This window comes from Squalius cephalus (genome assembly GCF_949319135.1).
Source record: "Squalius cephalus genome assembly, chromosome: 8".
NCBI lineage: Eukaryota > Metazoa > Chordata > Actinopteri > Cypriniformes > Leuciscidae > Squalius > Squalius cephalus.
In genome coordinates, this window is record NC_137129.1 from 15,178,946 (window position 1) to 15,204,075 (window position 25,130).

General features: G+C 35.7%; 2 protein-coding genes across 2 annotated transcripts; both read right to left on the reverse strand.

Annotated features, from left to right (window-relative positions):
• Positions 1-430: 430 nt before the first annotated feature.
• pex11b (peroxisomal biogenesis factor 11 beta) lies at positions 431-5,667 on the reverse strand. The gene is made up of 4 exons (XM_079879632.1): positions 5,354-5,667; positions 3,935-4,050; positions 2,950-3,151; positions 431-1,973 (listed from the first exon to the last, which is right to left on the reverse strand). Exons 1-4 carry the CDS (start codon positions 5,407-5,409, stop codon positions 1,547-1,549), a joined length of 801 nt encoding a protein of 266 aa, XP_079735758.1. The 5' UTR covers positions 5,410-5,667; the 3' UTR covers positions 431-1,546.
• Positions 5,668-5,950: 283 nt separating this feature from the next.
• Positions 5,951-23,220, reverse strand: rit1 (Ras-like without CAAX 1). The gene is made up of 6 exons (XM_079879633.1): positions 23,023-23,220; positions 20,961-21,050; positions 15,535-15,591; positions 13,642-13,715; positions 9,721-9,912; positions 5,951-7,832 (listed from the first exon to the last, which is right to left on the reverse strand). The coding sequence occupies exons 2-6, from the start codon at positions 21,040-21,042 to the stop codon at positions 7,602-7,604; spliced, it is 636 nt and encodes a 211-aa protein (XP_079735759.1). The 5' UTR covers positions 21,043-21,050; positions 23,023-23,220; the 3' UTR covers positions 5,951-7,601.
• Positions 23,221-25,130: the final 1,910 nt, after the last annotated feature.

Consider the following 25,130-nt stretch of genomic DNA (forward strand, 5'->3'; position numbering starts at 1 on the left):
TTTTATGCAATTCATGAATTCAGGACTATGTTTTCACACTTAGCAATGCTTATCTTAATCATTTCACATCAACAAAACCGTCTCAGTGTTCTCTAACTAAAAGTAGTTGAGTTCTTAACCTATTCGGTCGCGGCTATTTGGTTTATTTATCTTATTTTCTTGTCAGAAAGCTGGCTGCTGCCTACTGAAACGATTTCATGTTTCCGGTAGTAAATGTTGAGTTATGTTTCCCTCTAGTGGTGAGATGCTGCATAGCAAGAAACGGCAATGCAGTGATTCCACACAAGAACAGATTAATCATTGATGGGCTTCAAATAGCAGCTTTGACTCTAGCCAGAAAGTTGAAGGAACTTTGATTCGATCAAATATTTAAAATGTTTGAGATTTAATGCACAGGGAAAACTAGGGGAAAGTCAGAGTAGAGAAGAATAAAATTCAAGGCATTATTTATTTCAAAAGTTAGATTCACAGCTCCATCATGTCGACATTCAGTGGTGCATAGGAAGTTTCAAAATATTGTTAAGTTTAAAAGAATATAGTCCATAGGTCACATATACTTAAGCTCCTGGCTCAAGGCTCACAATTGAGAAAAAAAAAATCTAAATAACAGCACTGTGTCAGTGATGTAGTTTTTATTCAGTTAAGAACAATTATGCAATAACCTAAATTATTGTATCATTTTCAAATCTTTTTTGGTTGATATTTCGTTAATCACAGCAACAAAAAAAAGTAGTAAACTCCTAGTTTTGAAATGAGTTTGGTAACAAAATGCCGAGGTTCACAACTGCAGGAAGTGAAAAGCAAGAAACAGCTTCAAACAGATCCAGATTTAGAAAGAACAATATTTTTTAACCGTAACCGATTTATCATTGTACAATAATGTTTGGTAAGCACAGTTTTTGACACAAAAGGATTTGCAAATGTTTTAAGCTCTGTAATTTAGGGTGAATTTCATGAGAACTGTAAAAAAAATAAAAATAAAAAAAAATCTAAAGGAAACAAATCAAATTTGTTTTTTACAAATCTAAAGGAAAAAAAACATGGAAATGAGTCTTACTCAAGGTTAATACTTTTTTTTTATTCTTTTTTTTTTTTTTTTTTGCTTTTTGCTTTACATTTGTAAAGGTCATGGTATTATTGTACTAGATTTAATTTATAAAACTTTTATACATTTTCATTTCATCAAAAACATTTTTCATTTTGGGATGAAACGTGACCTTGACATTTCTTAATGTGATTCACCCTTAAGAGAAAGGTATGATTCTGAATAGTAAGTATAGTAAGCATACCATTAGTAGTTCTGTGCTTTAACTACACTAGAACTGAAAACTACACCATTATATGGTGACAGACTAGGACATTTTCAGACTTACATTCCTTTAAACAGACTTTAATAACTGTTTAACAAAGCTTTTTTGTTTGTTTTAATCAGATTAGGCCAGATCTTGTTTTTAGTCTTTCCACACAGAGAAAAAACGGTTTTGAATGTGCAATTAAACTTCTCTTTAGAAACAAAGCAACAGGATATGTAGTTGTGACGTGTCTCTCAGGGCTTGAGTTTGAGCCAGGGGTGAACTATAGTGAGAATGGACAGGATAGAGGACGTGAGGCCACAGGCTCCCACAAAGCCCGACCCCGTGGGGTACAAACCTAGCCGGTCCAGCGGTATGAACACGTCACACAGGTTCTTCAGGAGGTCCAGGAGCAGCGGAGGGTTGTTGCGCAGCACAGTGATCAAGAGACAGAACTGCTTGTTGAGCCTGGCCGTGAGCATCGGGAGGGGAGGCAGGGGAGACATCGCAGAGGAAGGAGACGGGGTTAAAGGGAACTCTCCGTTCTCTGGGGTCGGCGCGAGGGAAGACGGACTGGAGTTAAAGCTTTTAGCTGAACTGCCGCGGGACTCTCTCTCCATCAGCAGACGGATTTCATACGCGTCTCGGGTTAAATTGAGGATGAGGGCGAACAAATAGTATCTGTTTACAGGAAGTGAGAGAAAGTCAGGTTATGAAATTAAACAATAAAAATAAAAACATTTCGCACCGTGCTCAAAATAATTAAATATCCAGCCATCACCATATATTTTAGTAAAACAGGGTGATGCAAATTCACAGAAGTTAATCAAATTTTCACACGCAAAGCCTAATTTAATGTGTGTGTGTGTAACGATTATTATCGTTAAATAAAACTAAAAGCATTAAAAACATTTTCGTAAATGTATATAAAATAAACTTAAACTTAAACTAAACTTAGAAAAAAAGAATGATTATATATATAATCATATAATGAAACTTAATTATCTAAATAAACTTATATATATATATATATATATATATAAAAAAAAAAATATATATATATATAAATATATTTATATTCTTAATATTAAGTTTATAATGCGTCAACGGTGGCTCTGAATTGTCAAAACACCTCTCAAAATGCTTGCTATTGATGCGAAAAACGCAGAAAATCGAACCTGATCCAAAAAAAATGTATGACGGACGAAAGCTTCAGAAGCAGTGTGTAAGTATTTATTTTTTTAACGTGCGAAAATTTCGGACGCGCATTTCGTACTCAGTGTGCAAGGACCTTAAAACTAAATAAAATTCAAATGAAAACAGAAAATATACAACTAAAAACTAATTCAAAATATTAATAAAATCTATAACAGTATATCAACACTAAAATAACACTAAACACTAAAATTACGCACACACATACATACATATACAGTGTATATATATATATTAAAAAAAAAAAATATATATATATATATATATATATATATATATATATATATATATAATATAATATATATATATATATATATATATATATATATATATATATATATATATATATATATATATATATATTTAACTATTTATTTTTTAATAATAGGAAATAGTTTAAAAAGTTAATTTTGCAATGAAAACATATGAAACTAGCACTCACCTAAACGACCTCTGGCTCCATTTGTTTTGGTCCAGTTCGGGCAGCAGTCCTGTTTTGCCGGCCCACAGTACATTATCACAGGCAAAATACATAGCTCTGTTGAGATGGGCCACTGTGATGCAGAGACGCAGCACGCAGTCGGACAGATGCACAGAGCGTTTCGCTGCTTCCAGAGCTTCAGCGGAGTTCCCTAACCGCATCACTGAGACAAACACACGGACAGACTGCATCAATCAAACACTGAGCCATATTAACATAACTAGATTCTGTGAGTGAAAAGGCATTAGCCAACAGGGGACACTTTATGAAACCACTTTATTACTATTAGTATTAGTAGGCATAATAAGTCTAAATTAACCCTCAGAGACTTTAATATATTTAGGAAGATATTAGCTATATTTCATTTAGGCAAAAATTACATTGGGGTTTTAATGTAGAAAAAAATTATGCAAAATTGCAATGCTGGGTATTTAGTGATGTAAAATTTCATTAATACACATACATACATACACACATGCATACATACAAGAATGCATACACACATGCATGCATACATACATGCACGCATACATACAATGTCAATTACTTTTTTTTCTATTGCAAATAGATAAATTTGATAATGAGTTACTGTAATATGCAAACCATTGTAATACACTTCTGAGTGTCAGTTACTGTTATGTGTAGTTTTTACCCATATTTAATAAAAAATTGGGTATTATTTAAATGCTTTTTACAAACGCTGCTATTCTGCTATGCTGTGTCTCTCAGGGTTAATTATGTTATTAATTATATTTTACAGCAAACTTGCACTTTCTCTTATGAAAACTTGTGATTGAGCTGAATTTCTTTCAATTGCAATTCAGTAAATTCCACCCCTGCCATTCCAATCCAGCATCCTGTCAATTCAAATTCTCTTATCAAAAGCCAGTTGTGCCCAACCCCCATTCTTCTGTCCACTGCCTCTGGCAGAAGAGCTCAAACGTACATTTTCTGGTCAGGCTCATGTGGGCTTCCAGCTGTTTAATGGTGCTGAGCAGCTCTGCTCTGGCTCCTCCTCTCTGCAGCGTGTAACCCAGCAGTGTGCAGGCGTACTGGGCAGCCCTGTTCAGACACAATCAGTTATTGAAAATGAGCATTTACACTGCACCAACATTCATTTGGACAGTTACATCCTTACTAATGTCTGAATATCTTTGCATTAGATCAGGGGTTTTCAAACTTTTTGATGCAATGGACCCCTAAAAATGATTTTCCCTTTGTGAGGGAAGTATACAAATACAGTTCTGATCATAAGTTTACATAGCTACCCTTGCAGAATATGCAAGATGCTAATAATATTTTAAGCTGTTTTATATAACAGATGTCAAAATATAGTCCACAAGACAAAATAATAGCTGAATTTACACAAATGACCCTGTTCAAAAGTGTAAATACCCTTGAATCTAAATACTGTTAGTTTTTACCTGGATGATCCATGACTGTTTTTTTTTTTTTTGGTTTTTTTTGTGATAGTTGTTCATGAGTCCCTTGTTTTTCCTGAGCAGTTAAACAGTTAGCACCGTTCTATCGAAAAATCCTTCAAGTCCCGCACATTCATTGGTTTTCTACAATCTTCTGTATATTTGAACCCTTTCCTATAAGTGACTGTATGATTGCTAGATCCATCTTTGCACCCTGAGGACAATTGAGGGATTCATACATAACTATTAAAAAGGTGAAAACATTGACTGATGCTCAGGACGGCTAGGTGATGCATTAAAGAGGACCTATTTTGTAATAATTATTTAGTTTTAGGTAACACTTTATTTTACAGTGTCCTTGTAACATATGTTACACATATTTATGCATAATTACATGCAACTAACCCTAAACCAAACCCAATGGTAAGTACATGTTGTTACTCAGTACTTCAATGTTTAATTGCACTGCAAAGACATCTAAAATATATTTTTTTTATTATTATTATTATCAGTTTTTGTATAATTTTTTTACTGAACTTTTTTGTGGACCCCCTGGGGCCCGAGACCCCAATTTGAGCAAGAACCATATGGCGTCTGCGCTCAAATGCCCGGTTGCTTGGTGATATTTTCGTTCTTTCTTTGTAAACAATGCTTTTATAGTATAATTACAGTACACATGTACACAAATTTGAATTGAATGAGTTTTATATCCATATACCATATTTACATGGAAGGCACAATACCATAACCAAAAACATGTGAATATCACTGTGCTTTGTTGTTAGTTTTACTAATTGTTAGGTAGATGGTGAAAACAGTAATAGACTCCAACTTCCAATGCAGCACTTTCAAGTATCTGAAAAGGATGTCAAGGAAGCATGTAGTAGGTACATGTAGTGGTAGTGCTGTAAACATTAAAGCATGCATGCAGAGTGTTTGTGTACCTGAACACGCGTTCTTTGGCTTGACTCTGCGAGCTGAATCTCACCCATGACTCCATCGTGCACACACTGGGCCTGTGCGTCCTTCACGCGCGTATTCACTGATATTCACGGCGCCAGATACAGGTTAACCAATCTGACCGTAAAGATCCTTGATGTTTTCAGACAATACGTACTTCTAAGAGCAGTCTGGTGCTGGAAGTATGTTGCATACTTGCTCTGTTGCACTTGATGTTTTCGTCGCTTTGACAGTTCGTCCGTGAACGGCAGCTGATGAGGGACACGCCGTTCGCGTTTGGCTTGAAATCGCTTCATGCACTTGTCCTCGAATAACACGGTGAGTCGCATTTTGACAAATGGGGTAAATATGTCAGAGATGGCAAGAAATTAACCGGTAAACTGTCTATTTATTTTGTATTAAACTAGATAACTTTAATATTAAACGAAAAGTTAAGCTATGCAAAACAAAAGCTTTATGAATTCACTGTCAGTTTCTGGCGAATAGACACCAGGGGTCGCCAAAATTAAAAGGTATAGATTTAAAATTAAAGACCACAACTATAACAAGAAGAAATAATAATAATAATCAGACTCTTTAATAGATTGGTAAAGTGATTTTTATTTGAGAATCTCAGATGACAATAAATAAAGGAAAATATTGTAAAAAACATTCTGGTTAAAAATGAAAAATAAAATCTAATAATCACAAAAAAAAAGTATTAACATGAATTTTCCATGAAATGCCAAAATGAACAGACATACCATTCAAATTTGATGCGTAGTAAGTGCACAGCATGTGAACGAGGAAATCCAGATAAGGACTCACCTTCATAAGCCACATTAAGGTGTTTAATTTCCGACATTGACTACAGAAACCACTGGAATAAAAATTACCCTGTGTAAAAAGGAAACAATTTTGCTTTCCATCGTAATCAAGTTAGTAATTTTGTTAATGTGCTTAAAAGTGGACCTGAATTTTGCTCAGCAAGATTTCACAAAGTCATTCATACAGTGTATTTTGCAGCTACATCATGCAGCTCAGTTCCCATCAAACGCACCGAATCTCACAGAACCTTCAAGAACATGTCCAAGTCATATTTCAGATAATAAATTATATTTTGATTCATGATTATGGCTTTTTAGAAGCATTTTTGAATTGTGACATTATTTTTATGACAATAAAGCAATTCCCCCTTTTAAGTTTGCATTACCCATAATGCAAAAAAAAAATTCTCGTTACTGTAATATGAATGAAATCTATATTTAAATTGTACAATATTACTGTATTACAGTAATGAGAATCTAATACGAATCTCCACTGATAATAATGAGAGCTATAAACTCAAAAATAAAACATCCCGGCACATTAAGTTAATGAGAATTGGGAGGGAAATGTGCTTCCAATTATAATGAAAATATTTTCACAATGCAACCAATGGTCTAAATGATCTTAAACAGTTCTTAATGATCTTAAACAGGCTACTTAAAAAAAAAAAGTAGTTTTTAGTTTATTTTTTTATACATTTAAAATGTGACCCATGTTATTGTGAGATGTAGTTTTTGAAAAGCTATAAATAAGAGTTCAAATCAAACCCTCATTTTAATTTTAAAACTACAGATTTTTTTTTTTTTAAATGCATCTAACAGAACTACAGCCATGTTAAAGGATTGGTTTACAGTACTCAATATACTGGCAGATTAATATTTCTACCATAAACCCTGGCCTATTTACCAACCTCTGCACACACTTCGCTCTTTCTTTCTACTCTGCACATGCTCTTTGCTCTCTTAAACTCATTTGACCTTCATACTTTCCTGCAAGCAAATCTCTGACATGACCTTACCTCTCTTCACTTCAGTCTTTTCAAAACACGTGTGGCAAATCCTTCCATGCCCTGTTTCTTACATTCCCATCAGTTAAAATGAGGTACAACATTCCCCCTGACATTCACTTTCACAAAGTATAATGCTGTCTAAAAAAAGAAAAGAAAAAAAAAAAAACTACTGTCAAGTTTAATATTTCTTTCTTAATCTCTAATATCAGTAAATCCTGCAAAGTGAGTGTGTCCTGCACAGTGAGGGTTGTAGTCTAACCAAAATGATTGGGAGTGCATCATTGCAAACAATCAAATATGAACTATAAATACAGTTCCCAAACCATCTGAAAGAGGTGGGACTAATACAGCTGTAGGTGAGAGAACCATCATCTGGAAGGCCACGGTTTTCGAACATGCCCTTCTCTGCGGCTCTCTCAGTGCTCGGACTGCTGTTTCTTATGGAAGGGGGCTTTAAGGCGACTCCAGAAAGAATGGCTGCGTCGGGTTTTCCTCTCGCTTCCCCGCACCATCTCGGCCTCACGCTGGCGGATCTGACGCACCAGTGCGGCAAACACCTCGTCGATGTAATAACGGAACGCTGCGGAGGTCTCAAAAAACGGGCACTGGAACTCTCTCGCCAACTGTTTGCCCTCTTCGACAGACACCTGAAAGTGTAAGGACAAAATAAATAAATACATGTAGAACAATAGTAAATATATATGAAAAAGTTTATAAAAGTTATATATGACAAAAGTTTGGGCTCAGAGTCTCTTTTGCTCACCAAGACTGCATTTATTTGATAAAAAGTAAAACAGTAATATTGTGATATCGTAATTACATTTATTTATTTTTATTTTAAATAACTTAATTTGAACAACATTTTGTATTAATTACAATGTTGAATACAGGTTAGTATTTTTGTGTAAACTCTGATTTGTTTTTTATAACATTTAGAAACCTTTTATAACATTATTGATGTCTTCATTTCTTTTAAAAATCTTACTGACCTTAAACTTTTGAAAGGTAGTATACAGTGTTTATATATACTATACACAAAAGTACAAAAATAGGTTACACTTTATTTTAAAGTGTCATTGTTACAGTGTAATTATATATTTAAGTACTGAGTAATATTAAGTAACTACATGTACTTACTTTAGGGTTAGGGTAGGATTAGGGTTTGTTTGAGGGTTAGTTGCATGTAATTATGCATAAATTACTGTTATTACTATGGTAAGTACATGTAACATATGTAACAAGGACACTGTAAAATAAAGTGTTACCCAAAAATATATGAGTACTATAAAACACTTTCACAGCATTTATTAATCTGTTCATGTTAATTTTCTCAACCACTATCTAGCAACCACACAGCAACGCCCTCACAACCACTGTGGTGGCGATTCTAGAATTGGTTGTTCAGTGTGCAGAATAAGGCATTAATATGTGCTTTATAAGTACTAACAAACAGCCAATATCCTAGTAATATGCATGCTGATAATAAACTAGTTAGTAGTGGGAATTGGACCCTAAACTAAAGTGTTACCCAATCATGTATACAGCCAATAAGAACCTTTGTAAGAGAGGCCATCAAGAAGCCTACAGCGACTCTTTAGAAGTTACAGTCTTCCATGACAGAGATGCTAGTACGAAAGAGTGAAGAACTCATGGTATCTTGGCCAGAGTTTGCCCAAAGGCATGTGAAGGCAAGGAAGATTCTGTGTTCTTCTCATACAGCACAATGCTAGACTGTGTTTGGCGCATATTAAACAGAGCACATCACAATGACACATCATCCCTACAGTGAAGCATGGAGGTGGCAGCATTGTGCATTAGGGATTCTTCCCTCTGGCAGGCAATGGAGACATCATAAACAGAAAGAAAGAACATGGATGGAGCTGACAACAGAAAAATTACCTTCAGTGCAATGACTTTGAAAGATGACTTAAAAATTAAAAAGATTAAAGTCCTAGTCAAAATACAATAATCCAATACTAAGCACTGGTGGAACAGTTTAAATTGCTCCTCATAAATGGGTAGTTCCAGCTGGATAAGAAAAGCTCCCACTAGTTTTTTTTTGTTGGCCAAAACCTGTAAATGATTTTAGCACTTCCAGTTTCATCATCTTGAAGTCAATGAGTTTTTTTTTTGTTTTTGTTAAATGTCTGAAATAAGGAATGTGGTTAACACAAGCGCAATATTTTTTTAATGTTTAATTCTACAACATAAAATACATCTGTAATATCCCTTTGTGATTGTACTTGTCTTGAAAAAGACAGTTGCTATCAAATGTCCAGATGGGACTAAAGAGGTTGTCTGGGACATTAAACATCATCACGTTGAACAGCTTAAACTCATTTACTCGCTAGTCCGCTTTTTACAGCCTCGTTGTGTTTATAATCACGCTCTTGTTATATTCCAATTCACACTTTCAGGGAAAATGTTTTGAAATGAAGACTGAAAGAGAGTGACTTTGAAGTCATGCAACCATAGTGTAGTTCATTAAGAGCTTTTATTTCTATAGGTACAGGGGTTTCCAGTGAATTTTCTCACCTGTCTGAGATGGACCAGGTCAGACTTGTTTCCCACCAGTACGACGGGGGTGTCCACGGTGCGTCTCACACGGTAGATCAGCTGCTTAAAGTGCCGTGCCTCCTGGAAACTGCGGCGATCCGTGATGGAGTACGAGATGATGAAACCTTCTCCTGCTCGCATGTACTGATCACGCATCGCTGTGAACTCCGCCTGGTTTAAGACAAATACATGAGGCCTTGTCCATCCACCTACCCATGAATATGACAACATCAGTTGATAAATTACAGAAATATTAATCCGAAGATCAATGCATCAATCAATGCAGCTCCGTCAAGAGCATGTATGGCATGTTGTTGATTACCACAGACAGTTTCAACTCCTCCCTCAAGTTGTAAACCAACAAAAATCATGTTTATAGTTATTCATTTACAATGGAAGTCTATTGGGTAAATACATCTAATATTAATTAGATTAATCTCATATTAACCCTGTAAACCTAACATAAGAAAAGTCTTCTTTTTTTATATAAATGGAACCGTTTGTTGAACCTCTATATAAGACAAAATATATAAAAGCATGTAGGGATGTCCCGATCCGATCCGATCCACGGCATCGTTATCGTGCCGATACTGGCCCAAAATGCTAGATCGGATATCGGAGGGGAGAAAAAAAATTATCCGATACCTATGATCCGATACCCATTAGGGGTGGAACGGTACGTATTCGTACTGAACGTACGTTCGGTGCATGGATTTACACAGAGAATACACGGTATAAAAATAAATAAGTCTCGCGTGCACATTAATGTAATACGGAACTAATGTTACTGTTAGATACGCGCATATGCGGGTTCTTTAGGGACACCTAATCTGTAGCCCGCCTTAGCTCTGAACGCGCGTCTACATCGCTTCAAACGCTCACTTTATCATTATACGCACGCGGCGCGTCCTATTCGCTTTGGACGCGCGAATGGATTCAAACTGTTCAAGCATCGAACTAGACGCGATAGACGCAAATTTGACGTTCTATTCGCGTTTGGTGTGAACGCAGCAAAATGAACAGGCTGCGATGTCAAGATTGCAATGCTGGAGTGTGTGTGTGTGTGTGTGTCAGAGAGAGAGAGAGGCACGGGCGCGATCGAACAGTGGAAACATAAAAACATACTCCGTCATTTTCATACAGCCTAGGACATCATTAAAACTGCAAAAAGTGTTTAGCCTACTTATATTTGTGTAAAACACAACATTGTGCTTTTGTCAAACTGTAAACTCTTGTCAAACTGTAACTGTCACCCAACCAAAATCACACACACACACACACACACACACACACACACACACACACACACACACACGCTGTTTAAAAGCAAAAATGATCTCATCTTTTGGACATTCATCATATTGCATTGGTTTTCATTTCTTGTCCTAAAACAGAGCACTAATCTGTTTATTTTTAAGTTACACATTCTACATTGAATAAAAAAGAAAATCAAATGTGTTTTTAAAAGTAGTATTATTTTATACAGAAATAAATTATTTATAATTCAGATGAGAATAAAGTTAAAGTTAATTAAAATTTTAAGGAAACAAATACATTGATCTGAAATATAGCAAATTAATTTTAAATTCATTCAGGTTACCAAACATATCTCAAGGTCTTTTGAATAAAGGCTGGCAGTCTTTCATTATCAACTGTTGTTGTGGACTATATACTGGAGAAGTATTTGTTCTCCATTTGAGTGAGATGTTTTTATGTGGCTAATTGAGCAAAGTGCTTCCATTATATTTTATTATTATTAGTATTAGTTCAAGAATAAAATAAAAATATCGGATTGATATCGGTATCGGCAAATAGCCAAAGCTGCGGCATCGGTATCGGAAGTGAAAAAGTGGTATCGGGACATCCCTAAAAGCATGTTAAAAGAAAAGTTTGGTCATATTGTTTTTCTTTGAGTATTTGATACATCATACATCAACATATAGTATGATACAGTGAGAATATGGAGCTCAGAGGCTCTAACATGCAGTTTGCTGCAGTTGCTGATATTTATTTGGCCAAAAAGTAAGATGAAATTCAGATAGCTTGTAATGTAAATCAATGAGATACTTTCATAAAATAAATATATGTTCATATAATAAATATATAAAATAATACATTTTATATATTTTTCATATAATAAATATATAAAATAAATATCTCCCAATATGAGATATAATTAATGTATTTATTATTATTAGGCTTTATATGGTAAATTTTCCTTTACAAAAATATGAATTATTAGAGCTATTTGAACAGGAAACTCTGTCATAGGCAGGTGAACATCTGGTTACATTTTATCGATGTAATTCCTGTGGAATTTTCTTTAAAAAGTCACTGTCTTGTATGTTTGTACATATCATTAAAATAATGGAATTCACTGGATTTACATTGTCATGAAAGGCAGTGCTTGAAATGGGTAAAAAAGTGCCAGCACTCCCGAGGGTTAAGAAGTGCAGCCCACTTCAAGCACTGATGACAGGAGTTGAAAGATTATATATAACTTGACACAGAGCTTATTAGGCAATTTTACCACATTAGTATGAAATTCCAAAGCCGACATAATAATAGATAAATACATAGTAAAATACATAGTAAATATACGAAGAAATGTAAAAAACAAAAATACACAAATATATAGATAAATAAATATACAAAGAAATGTCAAAAAAAAAAAAAAAAAAGTATTTATACCACATTTATGTATAATTGTTTTTTGGGTTTTTTTCATATTTATTTATGTATATTTGTATTTATGTCTACATTTATTTATTTCTATAGTGGATAATTTCACATGTACATGCTTCTGTGTCGAAATATCTGTTATCAGATCTGTTGAAGATGTTGTTTCTGTTCATGAGTGCCAAGCCATTTTAGACATACGGACAAAGAAATGTAGAAATAAATCAATCTATAAATAAATGTGGAAATAAATAAATGTATACATATTAGGAAATAAAAGAATAAATACTCATTTATTTTTGTATATATTTTCGTATATATATATTTATTTATGTATTTATTATGTCAGCTTTGGAATTCCATACATTAGTCTCATGTTGCCACATAATCTCACATCTAAAGCCCATACACACCAAGAATGATAACTATATTAGCATCCACACCAGCTGCTGATATCGCTCTGTTTATTCTAAGCGAATGCTTGTTACAGCAGGATGGATTCTGATTGGCTGTCAATGTTTATATCGTTCATAAGCTGGATAAAATTGTTCTGTAAGTGATTCCAACGATATCGTTTCTCTGTGCCGTTGTTGTTATAGCAGTGGTATGAACTCTGCTATTCTTTAATATTGAAAATGATTTTTTTAACTACATATTTTCGTTATCTTTATAGTTATCGTCCTTGGTGTGAACGGGCCTTAAGTCTTGTGTCTATACTTTTGGCCTCATAGTGCATGCCTGTAAGCAAGGATTTATTTTTTATTTTAACCAAGTGATTAGTATAGGTCAAAATTTCGGACTTAATTGACATTACGCCACATATGCATTATGAAACATTCCTTGAATGTTTCAGCAATGTTACCAATTGAACCGTAAACTAGATTATTATACTGTAGGCAAAATTTCATTAAACACGTGATGAGATGACTAATGTATTTTATAATAGTGCTGAGTGATCCAATGAGGAAAAAGCAGCTGACTCAGAGAGAAACATTGTGCCTGTGTGTGTCTTGTGAAGTGACGGCCGCAAAGACGAAAACAGAAAAGGGAAGTGAGACATATTGTTGAAGGAGAACGACCCTCTTATAGTCTGCAAAATAGAGTTTTAAGATGACTTGACTTCACTAAACTTTACAACAGAGGTTGTTGCATTCACTGTCTGTCTGATTCTTGTTTTGTTTTCCATGTGCTCATCTTTATCACAACACCCCTCCCTCCTACCTGTCCTGCTGTGTCCAAGATGTCCAGGTTTGCTGGCTCATCATCAATGCGGATCTGTGTTTTATAGGCATCCTCTAAAAACAGTAAAAACACATGCATGAACATAATGCAATGGTTGATGAGAGATCGCAACAACATTAAACAGCTCAACTGAAAAAAAAACTCAAATAGGTACATTTAGTAAATATATATATATATATATATATATATATACTGTACATATATTAAGGTTGTCAACGTTAACGCATGTGATTCATTCAACATCCTTGATGCGTTAAAATAATTTTCTGCAAATAAATTACTGAATGTAATTTATGTCACGCAGTTACATGATCTTAGAAGTCAGGAGTTTATCACACTGAGCATCTACAATGGCGCAAACACCTGTGACTTTGGTAGGAGGACATTTTTTTATTCTAAACTATTTCTATTCTTTTCTTAATTTCAATTTTTCTTCTGTACTAAGTTTTCATCGCACATTGTATTTATGCACCGACACATTTCAGTACATTCACGTTGTTTCCACACACATTCAGTATAATGTTTTGATTTGTCATGTGTATGCTGCTGTGTTTAGTCATTCGGAATGGATCCATGTACTGCATATGCTATCAGGTCAAGGCGGATGGTTTAGGTTTTTATTTGACATCACCATGTGGTTCTGTTCGATATCGCAACCTGACTTGTCTAAAATGTAAACAAGCTCTTTGCTGTTGCATTGCACACATACTATACTGTGAATTCTGAAAAGTTTTTTTTTCTCTGTAATGTTTTTTTTTTTTCATGGGTGCTTTGGTGTGCATAAATTTATGAATAGGCTATTTGGACTCCTTCTATCATTTGGTTATTTGGTGTCATGTTGGAGTCTCCAGGTGCCCTTTTTTGGAAAGACACCTAAAAAAACTTGCAGAAAACACAGTTTTGTGAGAATCACCCTTCAATCTAATGGTTTACTTTGATGGATATAGAAATTTTGATGGATATAGCAAATGATGACAAAATGAACGTGTTAGAAAGATAAATAGTGAATGCTTAATTCCATGATAAGTGTGCGATTAATGCTGCCTTGGTGAGCATTAGATATTTCCAAAATGTAAAAAAATCTTACCGACCCCAAACTTTTGAACGGTTTATGTACGGTTTAAATATGTCATTCATCTAGGCTAAGACTCACTGGGCCACTTTTTGACAGTCATCCTGAATTCACTGTAATTCTTTCTGAAAATACTTTGCTCATCTATACCAGTGAGGTCACAAAAATGTAACACAATATCAATATGAAATGTAATATAATAATTAACTGTTAAGTTAAAGGAAAACTCCGGTCAATTTTAACATTGAGCTCATTTTTTTTTACATTTGGAGTGCTGTCAATACAGAGAACAACGACAAAAATCGGTGTTGCCTACACCGTGTTATCCTCTTTTTAAAATTTTCGGTCAAAGTCCATAGTAATCGATTGTCGAGTTCACGCGCATGATCATAGGTACTACACCAATGCGCGTGAACTCGACAATCGATTACTATGGACTTTGACCGAAAACAGGATGTAAATACAGGTATGAGCGCTGGCTAAATAAATATCATTTTTATTCATATCTTTCACATCTACTGCAGTCAGATTCACCCGTGTTCACTCTGAAGGAATCACTCACATGACCTGTGCACTTGTAATGACACATCAAGGATGTTAAGAGGCTAAAAGCAGGTTTAAAACTTGCCCCATTGAAGTCAACAGGGTGCAAATTTTAAAAAGAGAATAACACGGTGTAGGCAACACCGATTTTTGTCGTTGTTCTCTGTATTGACAGCACTCCAAATGTACAAAAAAATGAGCTCAATGTTAAAATTGACCGGAGTTCTCCTTTAAGACGACGTTAGATATTTCCTCACCAATAGTAGGGTCATGATCCTCTGGAAATCTGTGACTTATGAACTGCATGATGATGGCTATGAGACAAAGAGAAAGAGAAAAGCAGAGTTCTTACACAATTGTGGTATCATGAAATACAACAAGAGGAGTGTAAACATCTCCTCCTCCTCCTCCCTCATGCGGAGCAAACACACCCTGCTGTCGGCATGTATTTGCTCTGTATGCGCTCTCTGCTCTGTTCCCATGGAGACAGCGATATAAAGAGAGAGTATCAGTCACCCTAAAGAACCTTCAGCAGTGCACTCTCAAACAAGGAGAGCAAAGCTCATGCATCCTCACCAGGTGACCTACTGCTCATCTCCTAGGCAACAGACTCCTGGAGGCGAAGGAAGTTGCTAAGCACCTGCGCCTTCATAACGACCAGACTGAAGCACTGAGCCAACACCCACACTTTTATTGTCTGGCTGCCAGGGACTGTATGTCTACAACTGTAACCCAGCCTACTGTCTGACCACAATAATGGGCTGCAGTGAAAGAGAACGGAGGAAAATATCCCAATCAAAGAGCATGAAGAAATTAGACACAAGGGTCAATCGCACAAAAACATTTCATGTTAAATTCAAAGGAAGAAATTGTATGAAAATGTTTCATTTTTTTCAGAATTTCCATTATTTTAAATTATGATCATAATCAGGGCTAGACATTAACTTATTTTTTTCTCACCAGCCACTGTTTCTAGTGAGTTACTAGCCACTCAGCATTTTCACTGGCCACAATTTTGACATCGGTACCATGGGGAAAAACTGACAACAGATATTTTGAATATTCTCTCATTATTTGGCAGCAGGTATATTAGGCTGCTGTCACTTTAAGACCTGACGCACAGACCCATTATGATGTATCTCTCTCAACGGTTTACGTTCTCTTAAAACACAACTGACTGAGTTTACGTGAATACTCGCCAAGACCGGCATTTTGACATTATTTTGTGTGTAATTGACTGTTTAAGTGCAATAAGCTGCGAAAAAAATAACTCAACTTAGTACTGAGAGGCTGCTTTATGTGCGTGCACGAAATTCAAGCCCTGTAACACCAACAATTTTGATCCGGAGCAAATGAAACGCGTGAGTGAGGGGAGGCGGGTTTAAGTGTCATCTCGCTGTCAGAGAGATGAGAGAGATGAGAAAGCGCAGCTGGTATCGTGTATCTATTCTGCGGAAAATGAGTATTGGAACTTGCATTTCAGATATTTCAGTCATGTATCGAAAAAACTATATTTTTGACAACAGTACATGCACTTAGTTTATTATTTCAGATGCCTTTTTAAAAGACTACAATTGAAAATATATATATATATATTATATATAATTCAACCCACCAAAGTGGCAAGTAGAAGTGACTGCGTTACACGCCTTTACTGAAATCCACCAGCGGTTGGCGGGTGTTAATGTCAAGCCCTGTAGACAATTATAAGCAAGCCACTTGATTTCCCCAAAAAGTGTGAAAATTGTGATTTTGCAGCACTTTCAACATTGCTTTTTGTTTGAGCATTTCAATCAGTCTGACCAAAGAGGTCCATAATATCTGAAGAGAGGTATGGATTAGCATTCCCAGTGGTCAGTTGCTCAGCTTCAAATCTGCCATCTTTGCATACAGTCCCAAACCCTATTATGAACTGTGATGTCACAGACAGTAGTCCAGAGAAGCCCAAACTATTTAAGAAGAAATGGTGTCAGGGTCCTGCCCTAACAGTCTTGTCTGTTTTGTCACTGTTTAATGTTTCCTTATTTGTCTTGTGCCTGAGCACATAGCTTTGTCTTTGTTTGTGTTGGCCATATGCTCCTGTATGAAAGTGTGTGTTTGTGTGTCTTCCCGCCTCCTTGTTTCCCGTTACCACACCCCCTTGTTTAGTCCTTGTCTAGTCCTCATTTGCTTGATTGTGTGTACCTGTTTCTCATGTGCTCTGCTCCCTATGTGTTTCTTTCCTTCATATCTTTGCTGGTTCGTTTTGTGTCCTATGGTGTGTTCCTGTTCGCTTGCATGTGTCTGCAGTTTATCTATGCTCTTGTTCTAGTTGTGTATTTGATTGTTTCTAGTTCTAGTGTATCCTTGTTGCTATTTTGTAGCGATGGCGAAGTGAAGCTTTCTGCACCAGCAAAGCATTCAACACAATTGCATCGGACAAAGGTTCATTGCTCAAAGCTTTTCAAATCAGAGCTCGACAAGGACCTCAGCTGGTGAAAGTGAAGGAAAGCGCTGTGTCCAAAATGTTTCAAAACCGACCAACGCATTCATCTTAGAAGCAAAAATGAATGAATGAATGGATGGATGAATAAATGAATGTCTCAATATATTAAATACATGACAACAATCGGTTCCAATGCATATACTAGGTAACTCAGAACAATAAAGAACAAATTTTGTATTGTGGATGTGGAAATTTTTCCTGTTTGTAAACAAACAAAACTCATGAATAGAGGAAGTAATTAAAATGCAGGTGCATACACACAAAGGCACACACACACACTTTCACATGATTATCGTAAATCTGTAGCCTACTACAGACCAACAATGTATTGTAGCCCAGATGGGCAAGGTTTATAGCGGCTTTGTGCTTAATGATCATTGTAAGAAGTGTTCTTTAGAATTACTGATGCTTGGGGACAGGGTAGTGCTTAAAATGTTTTGAACTGGGACCAGTGCAGTCCTTTGAAACAGTGGGAGTATGTATCTAAATGACAGTGACACTGCTTTAAGAAATGCAGTCACAGTGGAATGGGAATATTTTATACTGCAACAATAAACTCAGTTCAATACAACGAAATACACCTTAACATACCACGAGGGCACACCCTGTGTCGCGCATTTTTGAATCCGATTTCGAAGCAGTCACATGGGTGTGTGTGAAACGAAGCTTCGGACGACATTGGTCACGTGATTTTCACACCCAGTATCTAGTTTCCTGCAAGTTTGTTCTTTTGTTTTATTCTTTGTTTGCAAGTTCCAATTATTTATTTATAGTTTTCTTTTTATTTAATTTTGTTTATCTAGCCAAGGTTATTTACATCAGGTTTTAGTTTGCCTCTTGTTTCATTTATCTTCTCTCTTGTCTTGCTTTATCTTGTTGTGTCTTGTCTTGTTTTTCCATTTCCTGGCCACTGACCCTCACTCTCTGGCAGCTAGACTGGGGTAGCAGTCTGATTTTCAAGTGTCAAGCCTCTGGTTCTGTGAGCCTCTGCCTGGCAGTAAGACTGGTGCTACATTGAAGAGATCATTAAGCCTCTGGTTCCTTGTGTTCTTGCCTCGTCTTCCTCAACATCATCCCACCTGGTGCTGCCTCTTCCTCTGCAGTCCTCAAGCCTGTTGTCACCCAGCCAGGACTGGTCTCAGTCGTCATCCTCCCTGCCTCTCATTGTGTCATCTGCCCTGCCCTACTGTTTGAACTGTCACGCCTCACTCTCCTTGTAGTGCCCTGTTTACAATCTTGTCAATAAAACATCACTGCTCATTCTGCCTCTGGGTCCTCTCTCTTTCTCTCTCTTGCAGAACCGTGACAAATGGGGGTTATGTGCAACATACTTCCATAGTCTCTAAGACAGGTTGCATCGCTTCCGGTTCAGGTCTTTTTGTATGTGCAAAAAATAATTAAAACAAAAAGACCAATTAGAAATGAAGATAAGCTTCACATCCAACCCCCCACCCCACCGTTTGGTGATATATATATCTTGGCAGACTAAATCAAAGTCATCGCCCACTGAAGTAGACAATGAAAAATGTTATGCTTTTGAGAGCCTCCACAAAATTGACACAGAAAAAAAACACATCTATAACATAATGGATATTTCATAGTGCTTTAAAAAGTTTTTCAAAATTTTAATTTTGCTCCAAAAGGTAGGGAGACCAAACCGACACCAAAGAACTAGCGCTTGAAAGTCAATTGTGTTGTCGCCTCGTGTCGGGGAAAAATCTGTGCTTGAACACACCGAAAGGACTACAGGCGACTGTCAGCTAGCATGCGCGTTCTATGCCTGCGTGTGAAGAAGGTAACTCTGTTTAAGCAGATATATTCGCCATTCAAAAAGGGAAAGCAAATCTAAGACTGCAGGTATACAAACCATAAACAAAGCAGCACTTACTTACCGCTTTGAATATCAATCATGCTGATCACTGCTATTGTTATTTTGAAAATATTCATGCAGTGGAATGCTCAGGTAAGATGTCTGTGCCGTCATGACTTCTGTGCTCGCTTTCATAATTTTTGCTCTTATTCTCGTGGACTGACTCATTCGCTAAACTGAACAGCCAATCAGAGTTCTCTCTCTCTCACCGACGGCCTGACGCCGATTCTACATGTTGAAACGGCCCAAAAAAAAACGACGGCATCCGAATAGAGCCAATGGTGCGCAACACACTGAAAAAACTATGTCGTCGGTCGACGCTCAGGCATTGCATGATGCCCGATCGTCGGCTTAGTGTGTCCCTGGCTTCAATATGTTCCTAAACACACAGTAGCCTATACATATCCTTTATGAAAACAATATAATTTCTTACAGAGGAAAGTTTTTAAAAATTAAGGGGGATAGATGGAATAAAGTGGGGGAGAGATTTTTTTCTGCCACTACAATCAAAATGTCATTCCTTGCCACAGTCACCTCTGACTTGATCACTGGCGGATTTAAGCATTATCAAGTGACTTTCTAGTAGCTCCCTATTTAAGCTACTTAGAGGTGGGCTATTTGACCAAACTATTTAACAAAATATGAGTAATTTTCAAGCTCAGTAAGGAAAGAAATCACAATGTAGAAATTATTTCTAAAAATATTTCTATACAGAGACAACACTTAAAAGCATTAAAAGCATTTAAGGGATAGTTCAAAATTCTGTCATCATTTACTTTTCCTCAAGTTGTTCAAACCTCAAACCTGTATGAGTTTCTTTCTTCTGCTGAACACACAAAAAAATTATATTTTGAAGGATGTTGGTAATCAAACATACTATGGAAGTCAATGTTTACTGTCAACTGTCTGGTTACCAACATTCTTTTAAATAGCCTATCTTATTTTGTGTTCAACAGAAGAAACTCATACAGGTTTGGAACAACTTGAGGGTGAGTAAGTGATGACAAAAAAAAATTTTTACAATCACTTTAATGCATTACATAGACATAACAGTATACATTTATGTAAAGCTGCTTCAAAACATGTATTGTGTGTGTTGTGAAAAGCACTTTAGAAATAAATTTGTCTTGATTTTGGAAAGACAGAAAGAAAGAAAGAAAGAAAGAAAGAAAGAAAGAAAGAAAGAAAGAAAGAAAGAAAGAAAGAAAGAAAGAAAGAAAAAAAGAAAGAAAGAAAGAAAGAAAGAAAGAAAGAAAGAAAGAAAGAAAGAAAGAAAGACGAACAGAGAGAGAGAAGATGAGAGAGGGGGAGAGAACTACGTTACTTACCACTTTTACCCACACCACCCTCTCCTAACATCACCAACTTGTACTCGCGGGAGTGACCCCCTGTGCTCCGTGAGGACTCCATCCAAATCACTGAAACACACATCACACAAAACATAATTTGATTAAAATAATCAAATTAAAACAAATTAAAATAATTTGAAAAACTTTAAGTTTAAAGGTTCAAGTTTAAAGTATGCTTTAGAGACGAACAGACAGACAGACAGACAGACAGAGATAGATAGATAGATAGATAGATAGATAGATAGATAGATAGATAGATAGATAGATAGATAGATAGATAGATAGATAGATAGATAGATAGATAGATAGATAGATAGATGCTCCTTGGTGATTTGTCAAGTCATCATAACAAACAATAGAACACTCAGTAACTAATTCCACAGCTGCACTGCTGTAGCGGAACATTAAAAAAAAACACCCAGAAAAAAAGCACTTGTCGAGGCTGCATTTGACACCCAAGCTTCTGTTTGATGGAGAAGAGGAAGTGAGTCATTCTGTCGAGCTATTCATGTGACAAAGCGAAGCATCCACAGGGTGGGTGTTACATTAACCACGGTCAATAATAGATTATCTGCCAATGTACCCCTGTCTGATGCATTTTTCCATTGTCATTGACTGCGATGCTGCATTAGTTACTTTAGAGCAGGCAGCCCTTCTATGTGATTTCCAACAGTGGAAATAACACTAGACCGGAGTAGCATTTTTTACGTTTTGAGCAACTCTATTTACTTGTGTGTGTTTCATGCAGCTCCCCTTACTCTCATTTTGTATATCCATATGTTTGTATGATAATATTTTGTGTGTTTGAGTTTTTATGTTGCTGTCGTAATTGATTGTCATTGTTTATGGGAAAGCAATCGAAAATTTTATTCATGAAAGAAAAAGTTTCGAGCAGCTCTTGTGGTGTCCAACATTGGATTTAACATTGTTAGTTGATAAATGGCTCAGCAATTTATTATCGAATACCAAAAAGGGTTTAAATTATTTAAGTTGACACAATCATTATTCTACAGCCCCTATTTTTGTCACTTTCAATCAATCATGAGAATCATAAATTCAACCAATTGTTTACAAATTTTGGCTGGTATTGGACATTCTGTTGCCCCTTATTTACCATGGTAACTATAGTGCACTTTGGGGTACCAACCATATAGGCTAGGTTATATATAATTTATATAATTTACACTTTATAATATCTAATGTTTATTGTTAGAAAATTGCAAAAACACAAAAATATGAGTTTTAAACTATTCAGATAGCCCTATGATGCAAATGTTGGTAACAATGTTAAAAAAAAATATAAACATCACAGAAAATTTACAGAAAATAAAGCAGCTAAACTTAGTTAGGCCTCGAGCTTCAAAATCAACTTATATAATTTGCTGACAGTTTTATTGTAGCTACTAGATTAATGTAACTGTGTAACTGAAACTATGGTTACTATAGTACGTTTGAAAGGGAACTTTAATATAAAGGCCTTTTGTCATTGAGTGGCACAAATAAAGCTCGAATCCACCGCGTTAAAGATGTCCAAGTTAAAAGGAAAACTTGCACAACCACGAAAAAAGAGTATTTTAAACTACCAAAAGATGAATAGCTGGTAATTATTTCATGACCGAGTTTGAAATGAACAGCACGACAGAACTGGATTAACTGCAATGCAATAGTTTGTGATATTAATAGACAGAACGCCTCGACGACATTCATTGAGTTAATCTTTGATCATATACGTTATATGTGTATATAAGTAACTTTATTATATATCATTTCAACGTTTATTTTATAAACTTTTAGTTCGCCGCGAAACTTTTAACACTCTTTTGAAGTTGTTGAAGAACAGCCCACAATTCATCGATGTGAGTGAGTGAGTAAGCTTATAGACTGCAGCGACAGTTTATTAAAACAAACACGTGAGTCGTTCAAATAAAATAAACTAACGAAACATAGTAACGTTAGCCGCCGCCGTTTTGCTTTTAAAAAGTGTGATTCTGTACATGATAAAACAATGATTAGAAGCCGAGTGAGTTACTTGGTGGCTTACCTGTGTCACAGGATCTCTGTCTCCATTGGGACCTTTGTATCGATGCAAATTATGTTTAAATATTTGATGTTAGAAAATTCCTGCCATACAATTCTCACTGTAAACATACAAAGCCATGGACGACTGGAAGCGTGCAGATGCTGGGTCCTAAAGTCCGCATAATTACATGCAGGCCACTGACAATGACAAAGTAGAACCAATAAGTTAAAAAAAAAAAAAAAGAAGAAGGATATTCCAAGGCACTCGAATAGTGTTGAAAAAAGTTAAAAAGCCTTTATTTCATCATGGCTTTATCATTTAAAAACTGGTGACAAGTACACACCTAATAATAATAACTACTAAGTTATAGAATGAAATATAAATATCATAAATAAATGTACATACATAAATCAATATTTACTTCTGTAAAACTATAATAAATTAAAAGTGTATGAGTAAAGATCATGAATCATTTTTATCTTGTATAAAATGTTTTTGAAGACAGTGGCTAAAATACTGTGTTGGTACCATGGTACAGTCATGTAGCACATGATCAATAGATACTATTACTAAGTGATTACAGTATTCAAGGACTTGTTGCATTTTATTTAACAGTATGTGCACTTTCAATGTACTTACAGTGTACTTACCCACAAAAGTACTGAGTAATGTAAGGTAACTATATGGCTTAATGTAGGTTTAGGGGTAGGTTTAGTACTAGTTATTACCCAGTTAGTGTCATTACTACAATAAGTACCAAGTATGTTCATGCGAAACAGGACTATAAAATAAAGTGCAGCCCAAGTACCTATACTAGAGTTAGTTCACCCCAAAATAAAAATTCTGTCATTACTCACCCTCATGTCATTCCAAATCCGTAAGTATTTCGTTCATCTTCGGAACACAAATCAAGGTCTTTTTTGATTAAATCTGAGAGATTTCTGCTCCTCCATTGACAGCTACGAAACTGACTGCTTCAAAAAGTTCATAAAAAGATCCATATTCGTAAAACTAATCCATATGAATTGAGCAGTTTAGTCCAAATTTTCTGAAGGGACATGATAACTTTAAGATGAACATATTGAATTTAGGCTTTTATTCACATAAACATTCATCAAATTTTACATCAGTTGTGGTAAGCGAAAGTTCAAGCATGTTCGCTTGACGTGCAAGAACCAATTAGGTTCATTCTCGTGTATTACGCGCAGCACACGCGCTAGCCTCTGTTTATGTTTTTGTTCTAGCAAAATAAATAAAAACCTAAATTCAATCTGTTCATCATATAAATCAATCATTTCTCTTCAGAAAATTTTCTCAATTCGTATGGATTAGTTTTACAAGCTCTTTTTGAACTTTTTGATGCATCAAAGTGGTAGTTAGCCGTCATAGCTTAGCATAGCTGTCAACGGAGGGACAGAAAGCTCTCAGATTTCTTCAAAAAAACATTAATTTGTGTTCTGAAGATGAACGAAAGTCTTATGGGTTTGGAACGACATGAGGGTGAGTAATTAATGACAGAATTTTCTTTTTTGGGTGAACTATCCCTTTAAGTGGTGCTCAAAGGTATTTCATAAGTACCATGTATGGATGTCCCAAAACATGGTTAGTGAACAGTTTTCTTGTAATGTAACTACAGAGGCCATGGGTGTAAACACAGCCACTATGTTTAAGAAACGGAATGTGTCATCGTTTTTTCTTCACTATTGTGATGTATATGTGAGTAAAACAGCTTCTCAAACAAGAAAAAAAAAAGGTCTATCGGGAAATGACTGGATGGTTGTGGTTTGCTTTTGCTGTGATCTCATGTGAGTGACAGGTTGCCCCGCCCTCACACCAGTAAACATCTGAGAGATGATGCTGCTAGATGGAGGGGAAGTTATTTTGAAGAAATATGAATGTTTGAAGAAATATGAATATGAAATATGTTACAGACTAAAAAAGGCTATGACACAGGTGACTAACTTGTAAGACTAGTCAAAGCAGTTTATGCAACCAGCAACAGCTTTGTTTGTAAGGTGTAGCTGTTAGTTCGATAGATTACAAATCAGGTTACAACTTGAAATGATTTTGACAATGTATCTTTAAAGCAGAGAAAGAGGTGAAGATCTGATCTAGTGTATCAGTTTTTA